At 42.2% G+C, this 12,870-nt stretch overlaps 1 protein-coding gene across 9 annotated transcripts in view; it reads left to right on the forward strand.

Moving 5' to 3' along the window:
• Nucleotides 1-12,870, forward strand: part of LOC139345188 (disks large homolog 4-like) — a 61,354-nt gene that overhangs the window by 45,857 nt on the left and 2,627 nt on the right. For 5 of the 9 annotated variants that reach the window (XM_070983727.1, XM_070983730.1, XM_070983725.1 and 2 more), the window contains 15 exons: nt 2,119-2,172; nt 3,364-3,414; nt 3,587-3,711; nt 6,107-6,276; nt 6,443-6,579; nt 7,336-7,480; nt 8,009-8,144; nt 8,249-8,405; nt 8,499-8,601; nt 9,162-9,276; nt 10,987-11,175; nt 11,365-11,407; nt 11,484-11,514; nt 12,170-12,217; nt 12,648-12,749. In XM_070983727.1, coding sequence (XP_070839828.1) covers nt 2,119-2,172; nt 3,364-3,414; nt 3,587-3,711; nt 6,107-6,276; nt 6,443-6,579; nt 7,336-7,480; nt 8,009-8,144; nt 8,249-8,405; nt 8,499-8,601; nt 9,162-9,276; nt 10,987-11,175; nt 11,365-11,407; nt 11,484-11,514; nt 12,170-12,217; nt 12,648-12,749 — 1,606 coding nt within the window. The remainder of the gene's footprint in view (nt 1-2,118; nt 2,173-3,363; nt 3,415-3,586; nt 3,712-6,106; nt 6,277-6,442; nt 6,580-7,335; nt 7,481-8,008; nt 8,145-8,248; nt 8,406-8,498; nt 8,602-9,161; nt 9,277-10,986; nt 11,176-11,364; nt 11,408-11,483; nt 11,515-12,169; nt 12,218-12,647; nt 12,750-12,870) is intronic. The other 4 variants (XM_070983729.1, XM_070983728.1, XM_070983722.1 and 1 more) reach the window with 1 other exon arrangement.

Genomic DNA, 12,870 nt, shown 5'->3' on the forward strand with positions numbered 1-12,870 from the left:
ATGTTCAGCAGCACGGCCCGTTGGACACAGCGTCATGGTGAGGCTCTGCACAGGCGCTGCTATAATCGAACAGTGTGCAGTTGAAGTCGAGCTCTCGCATTTTGAGGGCTGGGGGAGAGTTCTACATTCATGTGGATGAGGATCTTCTCTTTATAATGGCAGCTATAATTAGTATCATTCAACTTCATTTATAATGACAAAATGGGGCTTGGAGTATATAATGGTGTTGTGTAAGGAACAGGCTTTGACAGGCTATAGCAGGAAATAAAGTAGAGGAGTTTATGCTACTCAGCCTATGCTCACTGATGGATTAACTCTGCTGCACCACAAACTGCAGCCTCCACCATACAGTTGAATCAAAAGCTCTCTAAAGATAGCATTTGTTTATAACACTGCACTAGTTTCAGCTAGGCATGCCTAATAAACTGGCAACTGAGTGTATATAAACTCGACATAATCGATGCAATGACAGTGACAGTTTCTTCTCTGAGCTCCCACGACAATTTAAATCTTTTAGAGAGAATAAAAGAAAATATAATCTCATTTCTTCACATAAAGATCACTGGGCAAAGAATGCGAAATTGTTTCCCTTAAAAGCTGAGGAAATGCGTTGAGCTTGGTTGTGGAGTTATTTGTGCGTGTCAGAGCTGTCAGGTCTGTGAAGGTCAGCGGGCTGACTTTATGCTGCTGTTTGCTGCTCTGTAAGCACTTTAGATGCACTGGGCCTTCCCCATGCTAATCAGCGCGGTACACAGCAATGACAGAAGTAAATACAACAGTTTAGATGGGGAGTCAGATGAATGCCAAAGAGAATTGTACATAATGGTGTATGTACATCTTCCAACATCAGATACACTGATGATGAAAGGAGAACCTTGAAAGAGGCATGAAAGAATGAGAATATATTATAAAGAGACAGGATTAAAAGAAGAGGAATATGCAACGTGTGGAGGTTAACTCTCACGCTTTAGATGCGCTGACTGAAAAAAGTCCCGGTGGTTAAACACAAACCATATCAATGCCAAACATCCTGTCCTCTCACTGACTTGCTGTCTTTTCTGTATCACTTTGTTCTTGATGAATGACTCGCTGATGCGTTGCTTTACACTTTGAACAAACCAAAATGTATGCAATTCTGGACAACATCTTGATAAGAATAACTGACAATCGAGCAAGCCGACCTTCCGCTCTTCAATGATAATTGGACAAACTGTGCTGTCTGTCACTGCCTTGCCACCAAGTTACTGTGTCTTGATCCTCCTCTCGAGTGTGCTGGGAGATTGCTGCCATGTGCTGCCACAGTGCTGCCGCGCATGAGTCGCTGAGAGGTTTGTTTTGAAACGACTGCTGGGCAGGAGGCAGATGCCTGTATCCACAGTATAGTCACTAGACATCCATTCACAGCATCAGTAATACATGCTAGGCTATAATTCAACCAGTAGCCAACCTTGGCTTGCAGCAGTTACGCTCATCAGAGGTGTTTCCCTGTGATGTCATTTCCTGTCACATAGTCGTCTTGCACAAATTAACCAAATAGCTCCTTAAATGGTGATAACACCACCTTGAGACTACAGGAAGTTATCTCTAAATTAAGTATAATATTCAGAACAGTGGTGGTCCATTACTTTTATTAACTAGTTCTAATGTAAGATTATGCCAAACTAGTTTTCACAGTTATACCGCATGAACATATTTGCCATCATCCCCCAAATATTGTCTCAAAATTTGTTAGACTAAAAAAAAAAAAATGTATGCAAATAATTAATAAGATTATTTCAGAAATGTTAATCCTGCTAAGTTTAACCAAACTATATGGAGAGTGTCACATCATTGACCCATAAACCAAAAGACCAAGAGTTTGGACAAACCATGGGGGCTGACATGACTCTGTGTCCGTCACTGGATAATAACAAATGTCTCCAGCAGTGCTGTCTCTCCTTAAGCAGAGTGCCAACCACAACAGTGAGTACTGCTATCACAGCTACGAGCTAAAATGGCCATCAGTCTTTGCGGTGACTGTAGGTTTCGGGGATATACTGAGAGCTCATCCAGGAGCTGCCTCATCTTTGAGTTTCTGCCATTATTTCTTAATCATGTTCCTCCTCTCTCTGCCTCCAGGGAAATACTCCTCCAGTGGTGGTGAACACTGACACACTCGATGGCTCCCCATATGTAAGGATTATGTTTAATCTTCCCTTTATTGTATTATTATGTTTGGCTCGACCACATGACTGACTTAACTGCCTTCATATTCAGTCTGTATTATCAGTAATTCCGTTCCTTTTCCCAGCATCCAGGTAGATCTTTGCTCACTGTTTTAATCTGAATGATAACAGTAATTAATTTGAGCCCTTGTTAATTAAAATGAGGTTTCTCCCTTTGATATACATTTGACAGAACGGAAAAATAATTTGATTCTTTAATGATGCCATTTCCAGAATGAAAGCAGTGAAACACCTTGAACATATTGTCAGGAATTGTAAGGGATTAGAAAACGAGGCTTCTCGGAGGAAAGCCTCCCATCGCAGACCAGTATTTTTGCACCACTACAGCACTAAGAAAAGTTGTTTTCTAGGTCAGCACCAAAACAGTGAAGTCTGAAGTTCTTTAAATTCCCTCTTCCTCTGGGACTTGTTTAATTGCAGAGGTGAAGCTGATGTGTAGCAGTTGTTCAGACAGAAGGCAAATTACACAAAAAGAACAGAGTTGCTATCGTCAGCCATGTACCGCGCTGGTCCACACACACGTACTGTTTCAAAGAGGAGCAAAACAATGTTGGATCAAATGTAGTGAACAGAACCTTTGATTAGGGGATGCTTAATTAGAATTTGGTGATGATGCTGTGTTCAGGGGCTGATGGGAAATCCCCCATCCAGGACTTCTGAGTCGGTTGATGAACATTGACTTTAGGATTAGACTCTTATGCTTCCTCATACATCATTTGTGCAAACAGTTTGTAAAAAAATGTGTAGCTGTTTAAATGACTAGTTCCTGACCTGGGGTTCCAACCCCCACTAGGGGTCGCCAGAGCTTCACAGGCAGGATGAAGGCATCTCACAGGATAAAGGCAGTGAAGACCTACATAAGCTGCATTCACAGAGCCCTTCTTTTCTGCTTAACAGCCTCCTCCTGCATTAGAAGCAAAGGTAGTTAAAATGATCAAAGAGCAAACAGAACAGTGACCGAGCAACAGGGAAATAATCTACTCATTTTACACAAACGTCCTTCAATTATTGCATTCACTATTTGGGTTAATTATGTTGCTTATCAGTTGTTCTATACTGTTATTGTTGTGCACTGTATACCCTTGAAATCACATTTTCCCTAAATTGCCCTCTGTAAACTAACATCCCTCTCTGACAGGTGAATGGGACAGAAGGGGAAATCGAGTATGAGGAGATCACGCTGGAGAGAGTGAGTCTGAGAAAGCGATCTTTAAAAACTGATTTTCGACGTATTTACATGCTTACTCCTCTGCAGCTCTATCATATCTATCATTGCTGGCATGTCTCCACTCTCTTAAAGCCACAGCTGAATGCCCCTGGTGCGAATCGTAATGCATTCCTGTTTGGATTTGCTCCTGCAGGGTAACTCAGGCCTTGGCTTCAGCATAGCGGGAGGAACAGACAACCCGCATGTGGGCGACGACCCCAGCATCTTCATCACCAAAATCATACCTGGAGGAGCGGCGGCTCAGGATGGACGGCTGAGGTGAAACACACACTCTGTGTTACAAAAAACACTAAGCCGACCCGCTTGCATGCATCCATGTTCCCACATTCCAGACATCAAAAAACCAGATGACTCAGAAATGCTGGTCTACAGTCTCCATTTTCTTTCTTGCATTCACTGATAAAGACAACTAGTCACTTGTCTACCTGCAAACATACTCAGAGGAGAGACACAGCCTAAGCAGAACCTCGCCTCACTCTAAGCCCAAAGTGTTGTACCACCATTCACCGTCTGGCCCGTTCAGCATCAAAGTTACATCAGAGAGGACCTGCCTGTTTAATTCAGGATCTGAATGTCTCAACCAAACATCCTCTACTACTTTTACAGGTCTTCAAACTATTCCATTCGCTTTTCCTCAGTCTAAAAGAGGTCCTATTGCAAGCACATGAAATATAAGATAAAACAAAAAGGTTTTACCATCATGAAATAAAACTCCATGATCTTACTGTATTTAGTATTAAAAGAATAAAATCTGTAGAATAGTAGCAGCAACATATTTTAGATCAAATATTGCAGACATTAATTGTATAATATATAACATAAATGTATGCCTCTTCAATAAACTGTGGCCTGTGGCACCTTAAATTAAACTTCTAAAGGAACACGCTGTGAGAATATTTAATAATATCATGTTTGCTTTCCCACCTTCAGAAGAGGCTGTAGTGCAGTGTTTGCCTTTCTTAGTAAAAAAAGAGCACTTTGTGAGCCATTTTCTAGATTACACTGCAATAAATAAGCTATGCACAGACACATCCTTCTACCTCTTTACTGCTGACCTATAAACGTCCATCTGGACCAACTTTAAAGAGAATTTAAAGTAAGCCTGAAGAAAACGCTTATATTTGCCTAAATGCAGTTTTTTTTTTCTCTTGGCCTTAACTGCACGCTATGATCAACTTATCTCAAATATCTTGAGAACATACTATGACTTCTCCTAGGATCTAAAAAGTGGAATTCTTTTAAAACCTTACCAAAAATCCCATTTAAGGGTGTAAAATGCATGCTGCTTTCAGATGGTTTACAGTCTCTGTTTGATGATTCAAACACAAAAAAAGCTGTCTGGCTCATTCTTCCACAGTGAGTGATTCAATGGCCCCGATGATGTATTTTTAAAAAAATCCTTGAAAATCAGAAAAAAAAGCTGTGTGAGGTTCATGTTCATGTTCAGTTTAATAGCGCTGAGTTGGACCATTTCACACAGTATGTACACAAACTGTTCTTCGTATCTTAATAAAGGTTGTGTGTAAAATCCTATGCCAGACTACTGTTACTGCATGACAAAAATGTGCTCCTCTCTGCATGCAAAGAGCATATAACAATGCCTCAGAAACAATATGCAGCTAGGACTGTGTAAGATCCTGCAGCCCTGGGTCCTTATGGCGACAGTGATGTCTCAGTTTAATCAGGAGAGACATAATTGAAAGAGAGGCTTAAGATTAATTTAAAAAAAAACCTAACATAGTGTGCACAATAGGAGACGCTAAAGATATATGCAAGTCTTCTGCAATTAGACCCTACTGAGATGTCGTCATTTTAAGAGGGCAGTTATGACATGAGCTGTGTAGGAATATCCCTCCCCGGCGGAGTCCACTCTGGTTAGTGGTGGTGAAGAGGTGAAGAGCAATGGATGAAAATCTGGATGGATGCCAATGTCCAATACCCCCATGCCCAGTGGAACAGGACAAATGGATGCTGGTTGTGATGAAAGCTGCACAGCGTGGACGAGTCGCAGCAGAGAAAGGAGTGTCTCACAGAGGTCTGATTGGTAGACTTAAAGAGTTGGAAGCGGGAGAAAGGCAAGAAAGAGAGAACAAACGTAAACAGGGCGGGCATGAAGATAGTCCTCCTGAATGAACTCCTGCTAAGCTTCATTCTATAAAACTCTTGCAGCCCTCAAGAATTATTTCAGTCTTACAAAATTTTACACACTACAATTTTCTTGGCCGAAAAATCAATTTTATACACATGAATGGAATAGTGATAAGTAGGGTTTTCAGGCCCTCGGAGGAAGAACGCCTGCGTCTGAAAATAGCTATTTCATCAAAATCTTCTTGCCTGAAAATCAGCTTGTCTCCTTCACACAGGCTGTCACTTGCACTTTACATATCAACTCCTCATCATTTTCAAGATCGGTTACCACAAAGAGAGTTCTGCTGCAGCTAACCTTCCTGCTAAATCAATAGCAGAAGGGTTTCTGCCCTCTTTAATATTGTATACTGAGAGTTGGGAGAAGAGGCCAGATGTCTGGGCTGAAACTGGATCCCTGATACAGCCGGAGACTGACTGCTCCTGACCTCTTCTGGTGGAGGATTACACCTGATTTCTTCACCAAAACAAAACCTCATGCTGTATTTTCCCTCTCTCTGTTTCTTAGTGTGAACGACTGCATCTTATTTGTGAATGATGTTGATGTAAGGGAGGTGACACACAGCCAAGCTGTGGAGGCTCTTAAGGAGGCAGGTGCTATCGTCCGCCTCTATGTTCTCCGCAGAAAACCAGCAGCGGAGAAAGTCACTGAAATCAAACTCATCAAAGGGCCTAAAGGTATGTGGAAGTGTGGACTGGTGTACAGCATCAACGCTTTTGTGTGGGCTGAAGGATCCTTTATACCCAGCTAAGCTGTGCCCTCTGGATTTAGCAAATCTGCTGTGTGTTAACCCATACCTCTGATGCTCACTCTCTGCCTCTCCCATCTCCCCCCTTTTCTCAGGATTAGGTTTCAGCATTGCTGGAGGGGTGGGAAACCAGCACATACCAGGAGATAACAGTATCTATGTCACCAAGATCATTGAAGGCGGCGCGGCTCATAAAGATGGCCGTCTGCAGATCGGGGACAAGATCTTAGCGGTTGGTCACTCGAGTGTAATAACAGCTAGCGTGCAGAGATACGTGCCCACACAAATACACACCACTGATAGCCGCAGACTCTCACCTTCTGAGCACACAGTCACACTCAGGCACACGCAGACATTTGCTTAGCATTGATTTATCAAGTGCAAAGATATATTACAGCTGTAATTTCCATGGCCTGAAATTACTGCCATTAACATGTTAATAGATGTGTAGGATGGGACTGTAGTATTGCCACGATGCATCTCAAGCAGCATTGCTGCCATCTGCTGGAGGACACTGTAACACAGCAGCTGATGGCAAGCTCAACACCAGCAACCTCAAAATGGTGCTTGGTTTCTGCTAAATGGTGTCTGAGCAAGTGCTTTACTTCTAAACGGGATAAGACAGCATGCTTCTGCTCATTATGAACCTGTTCAGAAATATATTTACCATTAATGGCTATATCAGGTCATAATTTTTGCAATATTGTTGACACAGTGCTAGTGAACGGTGAGAATTTGCATATTTCCTTTTTATCTAAATTGAAATCTGTGTTATAACAAATAAGATGAAGATCATTATTCTAGTATTAAAAATTGACATTCTTAGCAGACTTTCATTGCTAAAATTTTGCTGCTAAATGTTGATCTAAGTTTGAGCTGTTGGTGTTGTCTGATCATAAATGTTGCGCTCTGGTGAATGTAACACTGAGGCTTGTAGCCTGCAGTCGGTGATCCTGATTGTGTTTCTCTGCTTGTCGTCATCAATCAGGTGAACAACGTGTGTCTGGAAGACGTGATGCATGAGGATGCGGTGGGGGCTCTGAAAAACACAGCCGAGGTGGTGTACCTCAGGGTGGCCAAGCCCAACAACCTGTTCCTGACCAACTCCTACAACCCCCCAGACCTCACCAGCAGTAAGCCCCTCTCTGATGACTGGCACATTGAATTGTGCGATTAGCTGAAATCAGACCAGAAAACAGACACCAAATGTCTTGCCTTTAAGCATTTCCAAGAATGTACACACACAAAAATGAGCCATTTTTCTTCTTCAGACTTGTGAAGGAGTCAAAAAATGGAGTGGAGGGAATAGCTTTTCTTTCTAAATCAATGGAGATGACTGTGGGAGTGCTGTGAAAACTCAAAGCCGAGGTGCACGGGTTCAGGGTTTTGTTTTTTTTATCCTCACAGAAATTTTCCTTGACCTCATGCTGCCGCTTGATGAAAATCTGCCCTTATAACAAAAACTCTCAGCGTGCAGTACTCTACTTTTTGCAATGGGCTTTTGTGAGATGATTACAGAGAATTTCTCACATTGAACATGCACAAAAAACATGTCAGAGCCAGAAGTTTGAGCTGCATTGAGATGTTACATACCTGTGTGCAACACCTGTCTGGTGTATTACAGTCTTGTTACAGTCTAGGTTTTGTGTGTATTTTTCCAGCATATTCCCATATGGATACCGAACTCAGCCACCCCAACTATCTTGGGTCAGATTACCCACAAGCCCTCACTCCCACTTCACCTAGTCGGTTTTCTCCCGTTCTGCATGGCATGATGGGAGATGATGAGATCCCCAGGTGAGCAGTGATCCTTCAGCTAAACATCATATACTGTATACTGGTGTATTATTACTGTTTGTGTTGTGTATCGTATTATTGATAGCATGACTGTTACCTTTCAGGGAGCCTCGCAGAGTTTTGATCCACCGAGGCTCCACAGGTCTGGGATTCAACATTGTTGGAGGAGAGGACGGAGAGGGAATCTTCATTTCTTTCATCCTGGCCGGGGGGCCGGCTGACCTCAGCGGAGAGCTGCACAAGGGCGATCAGATCCTCAGCGTAAAGACACTTTTGTCTTCGTAAAGTTCTTGCACACAAAATAATGCATTGTCTCAGCTGTGGTCATTTACGGTCATGCTGTGTGTGCGTCAGGTGAACGGCGTGGACCTGCGTATGGCCACACACGAGCAGGCAGCTGCAGCACTGAAGAATGCTGGTCAGACAGTGACCATCATCGCTCAGTACAGACCCGATGGTAAAGCCACAACAGTCACACATAACAAGCCCTCAAACACAAATTTCCCCTTTCTAATATTGTACAAAGTAAATGAATCTCATAAAGTGTCTTCAACCTTTTTTTTTAATTTAAAATAATAAATAAGAATTTCAAATCCACATTTAAAATCAACTACACATCTACTTTTTCCAAGATTTTTTAATGAAGCGGCATTTGAAGAGTGCCGGGAGAGTCCCATTTGTCTGTGTGTTTGTGTTGTTTGTTAGCAGAATATTTCAAAAACAGAATGTTTCAAAAACATAAAATGGGATTGAAATTAGGGCAAAGAAACACAGTGTTAGCGAGTAATTTCTTAATTACTGCTGAAAACAAACAGAATTCAACTACACAGCAGTCCCTGGCCTCATGTAACCTGACATAAAAATCATTCAGACTAGTTCTATACAGTGAGGTAGTCAGGTTTTACTTGGATCAGTACTCAGAGGAGCAGAGGAAAAAGTTATTATTGTGCATCTCTATCACTTCTTTTGATAGGCCAAAAGATCTTTACTGTATGCGCTCGTATGTCTCTGTTTCAGAGTACAGCCGTTTTGAGGCCAAGATCCATGACTTGAGGGAGCAGCTGATGAACAGCAGCATGGGCTCTGGGACCACGACGCTAAGGAGCAACCCAAAGAGAGGCTTCTACATCAGGTCTCACACATAAAGTAGAAAGAGTACCACTAGTACAGTGTTACACAGATCAAACTGTCTCCAAGATAAGGCCTTTAGCTTAATGATGCACAGCTAATGGGCTACAGTAATTGTGATTACATTTCTACATTTGCAGTTTGTGTATTTCAAAGAATTAAAAATGCGTAGGCTTAGAATGCAGATTCTAATGAGAAAATGATGTTTTGACTGATTAGAGAATCGGCTTGTTAGGTAATGTTAATAATCTTGATGCAAACACATCTAAATTTGCACACCAGCCAACATTGTTCAGCATATTTAGCCAAAACAAATGTCGGTGCTATGCTTCAATGCAGCTGCTTTAGGTTCAGAGGACTTTATATGTGACATTTCTGAACTGTTCTGCACTTTATACACTTTACACGTCATATAATTAGTCATAATTTGAGCAAAGACAGTCATCCACTAAAGCGCTGTTATGGTACCAACTGTTGTTTTTAAAATGATAAAGTTGGTGTTGGTGCAAAGCCTCTGTAGAGCTGAAATGTAGTCAGGATATGATTCACAGTCATCAGAGGGAATTTGATAATTACTATTAAACTATATGCCATGGCAAGTTAGTATCGACTTTGTCCTTAAGAACCTTTATTTATCCCTTAATTACTGGAGCAGTAATGCACTGCTGACAACACGAAGCTGCACAAGTCAGAGAGGCTCTGAAGTTGTGTGAGAGACAATACAAGGCACCATGTACAAGAAACAATACATCAGGTACACTACAGGAGAGGAAAACCAACGTGTGCAATTTCAAATACCGTCTGAAGCCGGCTGTGTGGGTAGACTGGCACTCCAGTTCAAACAAAACGTCCTCTGAGCTAAGCAGTTCGCTGCCTCTTAAAAGTCAATAAGCACGTTTTTATACATTTTAGCCTTTTCTATATTTTTATTTTTTAATCAGGTCAAGATTCATGTCTTAGCTTATGCTGGCTCGTGGCTTAAGACTTTTAGTAAAAGGTACAAACTGAAAAGGAATAGATACAAATTTACATAATGTGGTAAGCCTGTCTCAGAGCTAAACTGCTAGGTTACACAGTCCAACAAAAACTGAAGACACCGTGTACCACAGTATGACTCACAGTGGCGTTATGAGTGTCAAGCAGATTCAAGGCATTCACTACCTCGAGTTAAGAATTCATGTGCCTCACATAGAAAAATAAGACATGATCATGTGCACACTATACCCCAGTTACACCATAAGGACAGGAGGAGCAGGTGCAGGAGGGCCCAGCCATTGTCCCGTGTGTAAATACAGTGAGTCTGAATGGCTGCGTGACAGAAGCACCCATTAAAGCCATTGAGTGCTGATGAAAGCTGGAACAGAAATGACGAGAGGGCAGGTGAGCTTCTTGGCTTCTCAGGTGTGTGTAAAGTCACAAAAACATGACTTACGCCAAGGAGACGCAAGAGCAATCTAAAACTGTTTCAAAATCTGTATAAATCCAAGATGGCACAGAATTTCTTCTCGCTCAGTTGCTGGAGTCCTGTACTGACACACAGCGCTCAATGCTGCCACTGGTGGCCAAAAACAATGCTACAATTATACTAATGGAGCAAGATGCCCCCTGTATGTTTTCTTAGCTGCTGTAAATCATATGACTGTTGATAATATTGGTTAAAGGTATTTAATAGGGTTTTTGTGAAGTGACTGATCTGAATTCTTTTATCACTCAGGGCTCTTTTTGACTATGACAAGACTGCAGACTGCGGCTTCCTCAGTCAGGCACTGGGCTTCAAGTTTGGGGATGTGCTGCATGTGCTTGACTGCGGAGACGAGGAGTGGTGGCAGGCCCGTAAGGTCAGCCCTCAGAATGAGGCTGAGGAGGTCGGTTTCATCCCCAGCAAGCACAGGTCAGACACACTGTGAGTGAGCACGGGAGGGATTATCGATCTTACATAGTGTTTCACCGTTCCAAAATACCCTGATTAAACAAAATGCGTGTGCAGGTTTATTAGGTAACAAGCTACTCGTAATTTATGGAAAAAACATAGTAGCTTGACTGGTGTGTATCCAACATGTAATGTGTTTATTCTCCCTTCTTGTCTCCACAGGGTGGAAAGAAAAGAGTGGTCCCGTGTTAACACCAAAGAGAGGGTGAGTTAATTCACCAGAGCTGTTTGAGTCAAACTGTTTCCCAGTGTGTAAATCTCTGCCTTCGTTTCTGTTGCAGGACCATGGTCGAGACAGCTTGAGCACTCAAGGTAATTACAGTGAAGCATAAATATACCGTGTATTGACACTGCAAGCTACCATTTACACGTTACTGACTTCAGCTGATTACAGTTAACACTGCAGTAATGGGCAGGAGGACACAGTAACATGATTTGCTGACACACGCACAAACGATATCTTAATGTACTTTTTTTTTAATGCAGTTGGTGTAAATGTTTATTTATGTAAATAGCAACCACACACAGATTCTCGTTTTGTGTATCCACAAGAAGATTAATGCCTGAGCTGAAGGTGCAAGTGGCAGCGTCTCCTGCAAACGTGTTAACTGCCAATAACTGCAGGCACAGAGCAGTCCCTTTACCCGACTCTTTGGCACTGCATTTGTCATCTCCAACTGCCTCACTGCCAATTTGTGGACATTAGACGCACTGCCAAATACAAACACAAGCAGTGTTCATTCACATTTTCTTCCAGACTGCAGTCCAAAGCACACCTCACCTCCAGCAGTCACATGATTACTGCTCTTGTCAGTTACTGATGTGTTAGCTGCGGCATTTCAAAATTCATCACGCTCAGTACTACACCGAAATACACACACACATACACACACAGAACCATAAACCTAAATGTCAGTTATAATGGTAAAAAGACATTTAGCTGTATCCTTCTATGTTCTGTCACCAGGGAGAGATAAAACCTCACACAGTTATGAGACAGTCACCCAGGTGGAAGGTAAGATCATAAAGGAAGTGCATGATTTAAAGGACCGCAGAGTTGGATTTAGTGGCATCTAGTGGAGAGGTTGCAGACTGCAACCAACTGAATACTCCTCGCCTCACTCCTCTCCTTCCCAGCATGCAGGGGAACCTACGGTGGCTGCGACAAATGCAAAAAATGTCAAAGATGCTCTACAGAGCCAGTTTGTCCATTCTGGGCTGCTGTAGAAAGCATGGCAGACTCTGTGGATGATATAAAGAGCTCTTTCAAAGTGAACAAAAACACAATGATTCCTATTTTCAGGTGATTCTGCACTAATAAAACCGTGTCCTATATTCTGCCAATAGATCCCTCTAAATCTTACACACTGGTCCTTGAAGGCTTTTATATTAAGTTTATTTTTTTGTCTCTTTCTGAACACTCTCTTTCTTTTCTCTTTGTCAAGTTCATTATGCGAGGCCCATCATCATTCTGGGTCCAGTGAAAGACAGGATAAATGATGACCTGTTGTCTGAGTTCCCTGACAAGTTTGGATCTTGCGTCCCCCGTAAGTAATGATGCTGCCAGTCACAGAGACCTGGTCCGCTCCCTGGCTTCAATGTTATGTCACTGCTGCCATCTGCAGCCATTTTCGGGTGATGTCTGCGTATTACATCCTTTCCAGAGCA

The sequence above is a fragment of the Chaetodon trifascialis genome, chromosome 16, assembly GCF_039877785.1.
Source record: "Chaetodon trifascialis isolate fChaTrf1 chromosome 16, fChaTrf1.hap1, whole genome shotgun sequence".
Lineage (NCBI taxonomy): Eukaryota > Metazoa > Chordata > Actinopteri > Chaetodontiformes > Chaetodontidae > Chaetodon > Chaetodon trifascialis.